We start from the raw sequence: 12,113 nt of genomic DNA on the forward strand, positions 1-12,113 counted from the left end.
GATATACAATAATAACACGTTGCATGCATATATACGTTACGTTTCGAGAATGTTCAGACTCGACTCGCCTCCTATTTCGACCGTGGGGAAACCTGCCGGAGCGCCTCTCGGCCCGTCGCCTTTCGATATTCCGGCTATATCGATGCTAAAAGCTTAGTGAAGACACGCTAAGTTTCGCAATCCAAACAACTTGTTGACAACTTTCGGGAAAGCGCGAAAACTTGCCACTAACAGCACGCTCGCCGTGCACGCTCCCGCGCAATCCCACATACCAGCATGGCGCCGCTAGATAGACGGCGCTGCGATCGCAAAATGGCGGCCCCCTCAATAAAACGGTCTCTCTCTCTCTCTCTCTCTCTATATATATATATATATATATATATATATCCATTTTCACTTCGACGTTCCTAACGCTTATGCAGTAAAATAATATATGTAAGTTGACGACGATGACCCACTGACCTGGTTGTCCTTGTACCAGATGATGCGAGGGGTTGGGCGCCCGAACACGAAGCACTCCATCTGAACGTCGCTTCCCTGGGACAGACGCCAGACGCGCTGCTTCTTGTCGGTCACTAGACGCGGTGGCACTGCGTTGGTACGAGACGCAGTACGTGTTAGACGGTTGCGATGGGGTCGGTGCTGACATGCTCTCTTCCCCTCATGTAGGTGAAAGGAAGAGAGGATCGTGGTCCAGAAGAGTGAAGCGTTCTGAAATTCTGCTTTGCGTCCCCTTGAATATCAATGTGCCGTTTTACTGTGGGGCATACATGCTTGAGCGTACTAACAGGGTTGCATGCATTGCCACAAGAAATGTAAACCTGAATCCGAAGAAGTGTGGTCGAGTGGGCTTGTCAGGTCGAGGTCTGGTCATTGGGCTCGTGTAAATGCTAACGGGGTCGCACCAACCGAGCGTCGAGCCGTAAGTTGACACGCCCAGCCGGCCTGGCAAGGTTCATCTAAATACGGTCTGGTTCGGATGAACCAGCACAACAACCGGCTAGACCTACCACGTCGAGTTCATGGAGACGAAGCTGCAGAAAACTCGTTCTTTTTTTTTTTGCGACGTCTGACTATGATAGCTTGTGTTCTCGCAGCTTTCTTCCTTTACATTCAAATATACAAATCATTTAATACGCGTGTGACTGTTCAGTCACACTCCATTTTTCTTTTCTTCTTGGTTTAATTTATCTTTGACGGTCTATTCCAATAATAAATTTTGCCTGCGACGCCCGACTGTTCGACAGTCTCTCTCATAGGGCTACTCCGGCGATTTTTCGATGTCCATTTACCTTAATAATATTTAGAATGTGTGGTCTCTTTTGAACTCTGATTATCGGTGCTAAACAGTATGACTGCAAGTCAGTTAGCTTTCCCGAAAATGAATTTTAAAGATTGGTTGTGTGCTGCCGACTAAAGACATTTTATTGGCCACCCTCTGTTTGTGACGTCAGAGACTGCACCGCCATTGTCGCTGATATTTTGGCTGAAATTGCAGCTGTCTAGTTTGGAAAATCTCTAAAAGCTCCTTGTGTCATCAGGGGACATCATCAGATTCGCTTATTTGGCGTTATCGCCACGTGTACTGCGTGTTAAGCACGAACTCTGCGTGTTTACATTTTGGTAGTGTAGGATCTGACGTCATCGACTCATCGTGACAGCACATGAAGCAGCTACCCGTTACGGCTTTGGTATCTCGCTTATTGGTTATTTAAGATTACTGATGAATTTCTAAGTAAACTCAACCACCCTACCGGTGATAAGACGGTCAATGTCATTTGAAAACGACAATATACTTACATGGTTTAAAACAAAAATGTCAGAGTTGCCCTTTAACTGTAAACAGGGAGTTTCAATTATAGAGAAAGCACAAATACAACCATTATTGACACCACATCGTACAGCTTGTCTTAACTTAGGCCCTTAAAGAAGTAAACATTACGGAGCCTATCCATCGAATAAACAACGCGACCTCCACTTGCAAGTATATGTTACCTATTTCAAAGCTACCATCAAAAACAGTAGATGGGAGGAGTGTTCAACGAAAAATTATTTCTGCCACTTGTGGCGCAGCACACGAAGAATGTGGTGGACCAGGGGACCACAAAGGAGGTGCGGGCCCCTTTGGGACTAATAAATATAATTTTTCTCCACCTTCTTTTAGGCTGCTGTCTTTCAGCCATCAGGATCGTCAACATGTTCCCCTGATTTAGCGCAACCGCGTGTATTGAGCCAACATGAATAGCACGCCAAATTTAACATTTCTGCAGTTCTAATTTCCTTGAGGGTAATACTTAATTTGCTACCATTATTAATCGCAAATCTAGATTGGCCATCTTTTAATTTCAAAATATGGAGGATGTTTTTTCAACGTACATTTATTGTTTCTCTCACCGGTTCCATTCGTGGCCAGCGCCCCGGAGCGGGCTGCCGGATTTCTGTAGAAGTGATTTGCCTAAACAAGGGGGACAGCACTGCACAAATTTCAAACGTCATTTTACTCTTTGGAGTTGCACGCGTATGGTCTGAAGATCAAGAGGATGCGTTAATGCTGTGAGAGAACTTAGTGAACAGAATGAACAAGCGTATTGGCGACACAGGTTTATGCGCGTTTATCGTTTGCCTTGATTACGAGAAAAGTTGTGACAGAAAACGCGTTCTGATTGTTCCAAAAAGCGCTGCCTTTAGCAGCGATCCGAACTCTGAACGCAACTTCCTCAGAAAGAAGAGGTTTCTGCGGTTTAATCGTTTGTTTTGGTTGCGAGGGATGCCACCATGCACGGTGAATTCAAGTAGGTATACAAATAAATTAATTAATTCTCAATGACTATTTCCTGCTGTTCGCGTTTCCGAGTTTTATTCGCCAAGTTGCGAATATGGCCGAAAACAAGTGGAGCCCAATGCTGGTGGAGGGCGCTACAGTCGCAGGCACCACGTGTTGATCAACGTGCAGTGCGGTGCACGAGATGACCACGGCGGATAACGAAGTGGCGTTTGACAGCGCCCCAGTGCAGGCGTTATCTCTTCGCCTCGCTTATAGCAGGTAGAATGCTCGGTTTGATGACATATGACGTATAGGCTGCGCAGTTTGGTATCCCAGGTCAGATCTCTTTTCCTCTCTCCTACGTAACGTACTGCTCGTACCAAACCATTACGAAAGAACACGATCGTTTCGTTTCCTTAATTATCGCTGCTGTTCTAGTAAAATTACGTGCTCAAGCATGTCTGCACGACAATTTTCATAACGAGAAAAGGGTGATGGAATTTTCGACAGAAGTACGCTCATGAGTAGCAGCAGCTTCATGTATCCTGCTTCACGAAACAACTGCTATCGTTGCCATTTCTTCTGCGTCACCATTAATAAAATATTACGAAACCGATCAAAGAACAAAAATGAAAGCTAGTTGCCGGATCGACGGTTGACTCGTGGTTGCATTCCTTGCTGCACTTGTGTGATCGCGTGGCAAAAGTGCGAAGGTGTGTTACAGGCTGGTCTTAGAAAGAAAGCAGTGATGATACGTGGATATGGCCAGACGCTTCCTAAGATAGCGTCACTCACTCGAACGCCACTGCGTAAGTCGCCCTGCCCATATTAGTCATTTTTCGTGCATGCGTAAATGACCACTCCACGTGCCAGCATCCAGTGCCGCCCTCTACGTGTGCAACTATTCACTCCCGCAACAGGAATACGGCACGTCAGTGATGGTCTTTTAAGATATTGTTATATTAGTGGCGTAGATCCGCCTGCAATACGTTAGAATAAACAACATTCATCATTAAAATCCTGCACACTGTAGGCCTGTAGATAGTCCAGAAAGCACATAGCCGCTGTGGTGTTGCCACGAGGTCTTTAATAAGTGGGCGGATGAACAAGAACGCTCATTCAATAGTGCGGTCATAGAAATGCTACGGCAGCATTGAAACGGTTTCGAAAGCTGTGCCTGTGAAACATAATAATAATAATAATAATAATAATAATAATAATAATAATAATAATAATAATAATAAATGTTCGCTATTTTGGCAGAAACCTTACCAATCGCCCGTATTATGAACCCTTACGATAAGGTCGTTAAAATAACTCAGTTAATGAAATGACCTCGTTTCACCGATATTGTTAAGCCAATACTCTGACCATCTACACACAGACTGAAACGTTCTATTCGGCGAAGTTTAGTAAATAATCAAGGTATCAGATTAGGAGCAATCCTGCGGCCTGTTGGTAGGCTGGATGGACGCAGCTCACCGAGCACGGTGAGGAAGAGCGTGTGCTCGTCCGACCCGGCAGCGTTCGTGGCGCGGCAGGCGTACGCGCCTTCCGTGTCCTCCGTGGCGCGTACAACGTGCACCACCTGCAGCGTTTGCGAGTATGAAAAGGCGTGACTATATCGAAAAAAAAAGAAAAAGAAATGGACCGGAATTCATCCTTTGCCCGTTGTCAGCTCCTTTCGGTGACGAAAATCACAGGTGCTCAATTTTACAGCCTTATAACCAAAACTTACAACATCCCACCCTTCTCTCCCATACACCCGCTGCACACTCCCTTCCCCGTTGTACTCACCCCTCCTCCGCTGAACACACATTTTTTATCCTAAAGTTTGCCCTGCTGCATAAAACGTTTCCTGTGTGTGTGCGTGTGCGTGTGTGTGCGTGTGTGTGTGTGTGACAACATTTACTGTAATGAGGTCCGGAGGCTCGACTTTTTAAGCCAAGGCGGGCCGCTCCCACGTTGGCACTGTCAGGCCAAGCCCTTCAGCGACATCATGGGCCCTCTGGACGGCCCTTAGTTGGTCTTCAAACAATGGGCTTCGAATCCTTTTTTCCCACTGTGTCCATTCGTCAACGAGGTTGGGGAGAGCCGCGGGACACCTCGCCAGCATATGTCTGATTCCAGTGATGCCAGTTAAATCGTTGCAGTCCATCTGAATTTCCCTCTCTGGATATATTTTATTAATGGTGTACGGTGTGGGATATGTACCTGTTTGCAACAACCGCAGTGAGACTGCCTGAGCCTTGTTCAGTTTTGAATGTGGTAATGGGAATTGAGTGTGTCCTAAATAGTAATGCTTGGTAATGTCATTGTAAGTTATTAAATGATCTCTAGACTTCCTGGCTTGATGGTGAACGGCTCGGTTGTGACTGTCAGTTAGCAAGTCCTCGTGCCAAGTCATGAGAAACCTCATTGAGGTTTACCCGAGTCTCGTCCACTTTCCCCATATGCGCAGGAAACGATCGCATTTCAGTTTTCATAATCCCAATGTTTCCAAAAAGTTTAGCTGCAACTCCAGCTACATAGCCTTCATCAAAACACTTTATAGCGGATTTCGAATCACTGTAAAAGCAGGCGCGCTTATTACTCCTGATGGCTAGAGCAATTGCTGCTTGTTACGCCACCATGGAGTCCTTGGTAAAAATAGTGATAGCGTCTTGCACCTTCCCTTGATAATTTGATAGAATGGCCGTATATGCTTCTTTACTTTTCATCCAGGCAGCATCAACTATAGCTGCCAGTTGGTTACGCTGCTCTATTTCCTGCAAGAGTGGTTTAGCTCTTGCCTTTCTCCTTTTGATATTATATTTCGGATGCATGTTTCTGGGGAGAGGACTGGTTCTGATCTTGTGCCTAACTGCAGTCCTTAATTCTACTTCAGCCTCTATTAGGCTCCTTGATCTATTCAGTTCTACCTCTGTTGCCTGTAATATGTTCCTGCCAGCTCGTGTTTTTGTCAGTCTTTCGTGTTGTGCTAGCTGTTGGGCCTCGGCGATTTCTTCTATTGTGGTGTGCACCCCTGGACTCATGAGTTTGTCGGTTGCAGCGTTACTGGGTATCCCTAGGGCTACTTTAACAAGCATCCGAGCATCACATTAAGTTTGTTAAGTTCTGCCTGCTTCCATTGGAATAATCCAGCTACATAATTGAAGTGACAGGGAAGCAAGGCGTGTATTAGCCTCAAAGCGCTGTCTTCTTCTAAGCCTCTGTGTCTATTGCTAATTCTCCTTAGTAACCTAATGACTTCATCTGTTTTATTCAAGATATGTTGTATCGTTCTATAGTTAGTATTGTTTCCTTCTATGTGATACCCAAGAACCTTGATTTTTTTCAACTATCCTGATTGCGGATCATTGATGAGTGTATAAGCACACTCTTGGCTGCATGCAAGATATATATGCATGTACGGTTGCCTACGTCCGATAAGATCTAACAAGGATCTATGATTCGGACCATAGGTGCACAGACGCTATAGTCAGGTGGGCGGCTCGAGTGTATCCCAACTCCGACACAACTGTAAAGTAATCGTAGCACAAGCCTAATACTGCAACAACAGTTTGACGACGGCCTATTTCACTCGGTGCAACAAAGGAGCAAGGGAGATTGGGGGGGGGGGGCGCGAAAGTGAAAGAGTGGTTCGTATGTAGGGAATATTCCTGCGCCATGCCGCCTCGCGCGCTCACCTCTCCGCCATCGGCGATCTGCAGCAGCGGCTGGCGCTCGTCCAGCAGTTCGCCGTCCTTGGTCCACTCGACTTTCGATCGGGGATTTGCCCGCTCCACGCGGCACTCGAGACGAGCCGGCCGACCGAGCACCACGGGCGCCGGGGAAGGCAGCTTCGCGATGTGCGGTGGCACTGCGATCGTCACAAACAGAGCGCCAACTTTGTATTTCCTGCCACAATCTTGACACAGACTACGCCGAGACCGTCGGCCGCTTAAATCGTTGCGCATCTCGGAGCGCCGTAAATTGTGTCTCGAGAAGGTAAACTTACCCAGCACTCAAGGCATGAACAAAACTACTCCACGCGCAATCGCTATGCATAAGACAGGATACTAAGGAATGCGGATATTGAACACTGGTAAAGTTCCATATCCCACAACTCTGTTGAGGCATACTGCGACGACACTTCCTTCTGAAAAATTCAGTCAGATCATAAATAACTTGCTGCTCTCTATGAAACTTGTCTGATGGTCGGTTTACGGCGTAATTTATGTTTTTGCTCACACGAGGTGCGAAAGCGTCATTTTAAGCGAAGAGGAACGAACTTGCCATTGAGGAAGCAAGCGTTTAGCCAAATGAGTAAATATGACATTCAAGGGGAGACATTTTTCATTGCTTTAACAACATATATGAACAGATAAATGCTGTTGAGCGCGCACATTACCAGACTTTCTGAGCCCACCTTGAACCTAATTTGTGCGAACGTTAGCACTGAGGCACGGCAATTGTGAGCCAGCCTGGAAATATTGCAGGAACGCCTTGAACCCTGTTTTCGAACAAAAGAAATATTCTACTAGAAAAGAAATATTCTACTTCTCATCCACAATCCTATTCAGAAGCATATCCTATGTAGAGAGGAAATAATGATCTCAAAGTAAGGATCGCCTCTTCCGAGCGTCCTTCGCCACGAGGCTTACAGCATTATTACGTGGCACAGTATTGCCAGCACGTGTACGACACTCCGAGCCCAGTTGAAGTTTCCACGCACGATGTGCATCAATGGTTTTGGATCATCGTTGATTTTTCTTTGTCTACATCCCTTACAAAAATTTTTATAGAAAGTCCATAGACAGTCTATAGACATTTGTCTATGAAGTCTATAGACTGTCTGTAGACATTTCTTTAGACTAGTCTATAGACAGTCTATAGACTTATGGCCATACACTTTTTATAGACTAGTCTATAAAAAGTCTGAGTCTATAGACTGTCTATAGACATTTCTTTAGACTAGTCTATAGACAGTCTATAGACTTATGGCCATACACTTTTTATAGACTAGTCTATAAAAAGTCTGAGTCTATAGACTGTCTACACAGTCTATAGACAGTCTATAGACTTATGGCCATACTTTTTATAGACTAGTCTATAAAAAGTCTGAGTCTATAGATTGTCTATAGATTGTCTATAGACTTATGGTCATACACTTTTTATAGACTAGTCTATAAGAAGTCTGAGTCTATAGAGTGTCTATAGACGGTCTATAGACTTACGGCCATACACTTTTTATAGACTAGTCTATAAGAAGTCTGAGTCTATAGACTGTCTATACACTGCCTATAGACAGTCTAGAGACTTATGGCCATACACTTTTTATAGACTAGTCTATAAGAAGTCTGAGTCTATAGACTGTCTATAGACTGTCTATGGACAAGTGTATAGGCTTACAGTTCTACTTTTGTAGACTGAAGTCTATAGAATGTCTACAGATGAGATTTGTCCGTAGACATTTTATACACTTCAGTCTACAAAACTAGAACTACATATACAGTTCTACTTTTGTAGACTGAAGTCTATGGAATGTCTATATACAAATGTATATAGATAGTCTATAGACATTCTATAGACTTCAGTCTACAAAAACAGAACTTTATAGTCCGATACACTTTTTTTCTATGACATTCTGCAGACATTTGTTAACAAATATGATTTTTTTTTCATCTATAGGCACTCTATATACACAGACATCTTATAGACAAGTCTAAAAAGAGTGTATAAGGCCATAACTCCATAGCGGCTATCTACAAGTTAGTTTACATTTTTGTTTACATGCGGTAGCAAAAAGTTTTGAATGTATTTATGCATGTAATCCTGTTCCTTTTCATCTGCACTTATGCATTACCGTCAGTAGATTAATAATGCTTCTGAACCAGCTGTACTTTCATATATGTTGCATTAACAGAAAGAATTTATATAGTACTGAATCATGCAGTGCGAAAAATAAAACAAATGCACCAGCAATGCATTCACCGTTTTTATTGCTCGATATAATAGATGAATTCCTTAAATTCATGTCGTATGCTATTATGGAAACAGATTAAATATTTACACTACTCCTTGGCAAGCATGGTCGCCAGGCTGGCCTTGACCTTTGTGTCATTAGTCCCAAAGGTGCTGCAGGTGTATGCTGCAAATAAGTAGATGCAGCAATATGAGGCAAAAATAACAAGTGTATATTCTTTGTGTGTTCATTAAGCAGCTTAATATATTTGCTCAAACCATCTAAGTCAATACTTAATGCGGTTTAACTATGACTAATGGCTGCTTGTCAATACAAATCAGCACCTTTATACAATGTTTTATTGCATGGTATGGTGAACAATTAAACAGTCACAACTGCTGCTCGTGCCAGCAACAGTATGTTCCCTTTTATGACAAGTTCATATATCATGCATTATTGTACTTATCCCAAATGGTTCTATATTTATTGCTGAAACGTTACCCAGTTGGGCTGTCGTACATTTTTTTTTTTGGCTGGTAGTTAAGTATGCCCGTGCAGAGGGATATTTTCAGAAGACGTGACTGGAATATTCACAGTACCATGCCTAAGATTGTAATTTATTTTGCTTAATACACATTTAAATGTCTTTCTCATACTTTTAAATGAATGGGTGATTGGCCATAACTTCAACGGAAGGCAGATGGGCTGATTGTATCGATATGGTCACTTAATTTGTTACAGGTAATCAGGCCTCTTGGGCGTGCTAACAGGTTTCCAAGTTAGGTATACCAAATGAGCACCCGAAATACCACACGAGCACTTTGTGTCATGGCACGACAGATATGCACCTCCTAGGAAACAGAACTGATAGTATAGTTCGAATGAATTCTATTACAGTAAATTATTTAAGGTGCTTTGAAAGATGAAAATTTTTTCTAAGCTATCGAGGTTCAGGACGTTTAGTTAACGCAAAAAAAAACACATATTGAGTAAGAAATGCGCCTTGTCAGTAAGCTTGACTTTCTTTTATTTTTCAATAAATGGAACCAATTTCCTTCAATTTTTATCAGGTGAAACGTTTTAAAAATATATTTAACTCAGAGATTCTCTGGAAACTTTGTATGACGTATAACAAGACAGCATACCTATGTGGCCATTTTAAAATTTCCCGATCTTTTTCCAAGCCTTCCCTGGCTGTTTTCATGAAAATTTTCTGGCAATCTATGACGCCTGCAGCTTAAGTGTAATAAAAAAAATATTGTGGTTTAATGCTTGCCAAGTACTGCCAGTCCATAATATTTAGATAAAACGAATAACACGTCAGTCACTTGACATGCAGTATTAGATTCAACTGACTTGAATCCCTTGATTAATAAAGCTGACAAAGGCTTCGGCAAGTTCGTAATTGATGGCCACACGAGTACAGCACGGAAGACACAGAGACACACGTAAAGCAAATGCAACAATGTGAGGAAAAACTATACAATGAGTTATACAATTAGTTATTTTTACGGTTCAATAGTAGTTTTCAATATAATTTGCTCTCATCACTTATGCCTCTAATTAACTTTCTTTACCTCTGACTAAAGACTACATGGCAATATTAATCAGTACCATTATGATGTTTCGTTATACTACAGTATGATAAGCAGTTAGACAACCGTAATGGTCGCCGGTGCCAGCAACGGTACGTTTCGTTTTAAGACAGGTTCATGTGACACGCCGCCATTGACAGGCCATGTGACAGGCCGCCATTGGAATCTGAACCTGGCAACGTTTAACGTTAGAACGCTATCTAGCGAGGCGAGTCTAGCAGTGTTATTGGAGGAATTAGAGGGTAGTAAATGGGATATAATAGGGCTCAGTGAGGTTAGGAGGACAAAAGAAGCATATACAGTGCTAAAAAGCGGGCATGTACTGTGTTACCGGGGCTTAGCAGAGAGACGAGAACTAGGAGTCGGATTCCTGATTAATAAGGAAATAGCTGGTAACATACAGGAATTCTATAGCATTAACGAGAGGGTGGCAGGTCTTGTTGTGAAGCTTAATAAGAGGCACAAATTGAAGGTGGTACAAGTCTATGCCCCTACATGCAGTCATGATGACCAGGAAGTCGAAAGCTTTTATGAAGACGTGGAATCGGCGATGGGTAAAGTCAAAACAAAATACACTATACTGATGGGCGACTTCAATGCCAGGGTAGGCAAGAAGCAGGCTGGAGACAAGTCAGTGGGGGAATATGGCATACGTTCTAGGAATAGCAGAGGAGAATTATTAGTAGAGTTTGCAGAACAGAATAATATGCGGATAATGAACACCTTTTTCCGCAAGCGGGTTAGTCGAAAGTGGACGTGGAGGAGCCCGAATGGTGAGACTAGAAATGAAATCGACTTCATACTCTGCGCGAACCCTGGCATCATACAAGATGTAGACGTGCTCGGCAAGGTACGCTGCAGTGACCATAGAATGGTAAGAACTCGAATTAGCCTAGACTTGAGGAGGGAACGGAAGAAACTGGTACACAAGAAGCCAATCAATGAGTTAGCGGTAAGAGGGAAACTAGAGGAATTCCGGATCAAGCTACAGAACAGGTACTCGGCTTTAACTCAGGAAGAGGACCTTAGTGTTGCAGCAATGAACGACAATCTCATGGGCATCATTAAGGAGTGCGCAATAGAAGTCGGTGGTAACGCCGTTATACAGGAAACCAGTAAGCTATCGCAGGAGACGAAAGATCTGATCAAGAAACGCCAATGTATGAAAGCCTCTAACCCTACAGCTAGAATAGAACTGGCAGAACTTTCTAAGTTAATCAACAAGCGTAAGACAGTGGACATCAGAAACTATAATACGGATAGAATTGAACAGGCTCTCAGGAACGGAGGAAGCCTAAAAACAGTGACGAAGAAACTAGGAATAGGCAAGAATCAGACGTGTGCGTTAAGAGACACAGCCGGCAATATCGTTACCAATATGGATGAGATAGTTCAAGTGGCTGAGGAGTTCTATAGAGATTTATACAGTACCAGTGGTACCCACGACGATAGTGGAAGAGAGAATAGCCTAGAGGAATTCGAAATCCCACAGGTAACGCCAGAAGAAGTAAAGAAAGCCTTAGGAGCTATGCAAAGGGGGAAGGCAGCTGGGGAGGATCAGGTAACAGCAGATTTGTTGAAGGATGGTGGTCAGATTGTTCTAGAGAAACTGGCCACCCTGTATACGCAATGCCTCATAACCTCGAGCGTACCGGAATCTTGGAAGAACGCTAACATAATCCTAATCCATAAGAAAGGGGACGCCAAAGACTTGAAAAATTATAGACCGATCAGCTTACTGTCCGTTGCCTACAAAGTATTTACTAAGGTAATCGCAAATAGAATCAGGAACACCTTAGACTTCTGT

At 43.3% G+C, this 12,113-nt stretch overlaps 1 protein-coding gene across 1 annotated transcript in view; it reads right to left on the reverse strand.

Moving 5' to 3' along the window:
• LOC142568337 (hemicentin-2-like) overlaps positions 1-12,113 on the reverse strand; it is a gene marked incomplete at its 3' end in the record, with an annotated part of 187,227 nt that overhangs the window by 119,036 nt on the left and 56,078 nt on the right. Inside the window, exons 11-13 of the mRNA XM_075678343.1 lie at positions 6,454-6,626; positions 4,247-4,352; positions 463-590 (exon numbers count right to left, since the gene is read on the reverse strand). Coding sequence (XP_075534458.1) covers positions 463-590; positions 4,247-4,352; positions 6,454-6,626 — 407 coding nt within the window. The remainder of the gene's footprint in view (positions 1-462; positions 591-4,246; positions 4,353-6,453; positions 6,627-12,113) is intronic.

Source organism: Dermacentor variabilis, unplaced genomic scaffold (assembly GCF_050947875.1).
Source record: "Dermacentor variabilis isolate Ectoservices unplaced genomic scaffold, ASM5094787v1 scaffold_18, whole genome shotgun sequence".
NCBI lineage: Eukaryota > Metazoa > Arthropoda > Arachnida > Ixodida > Ixodidae > Dermacentor > Dermacentor variabilis.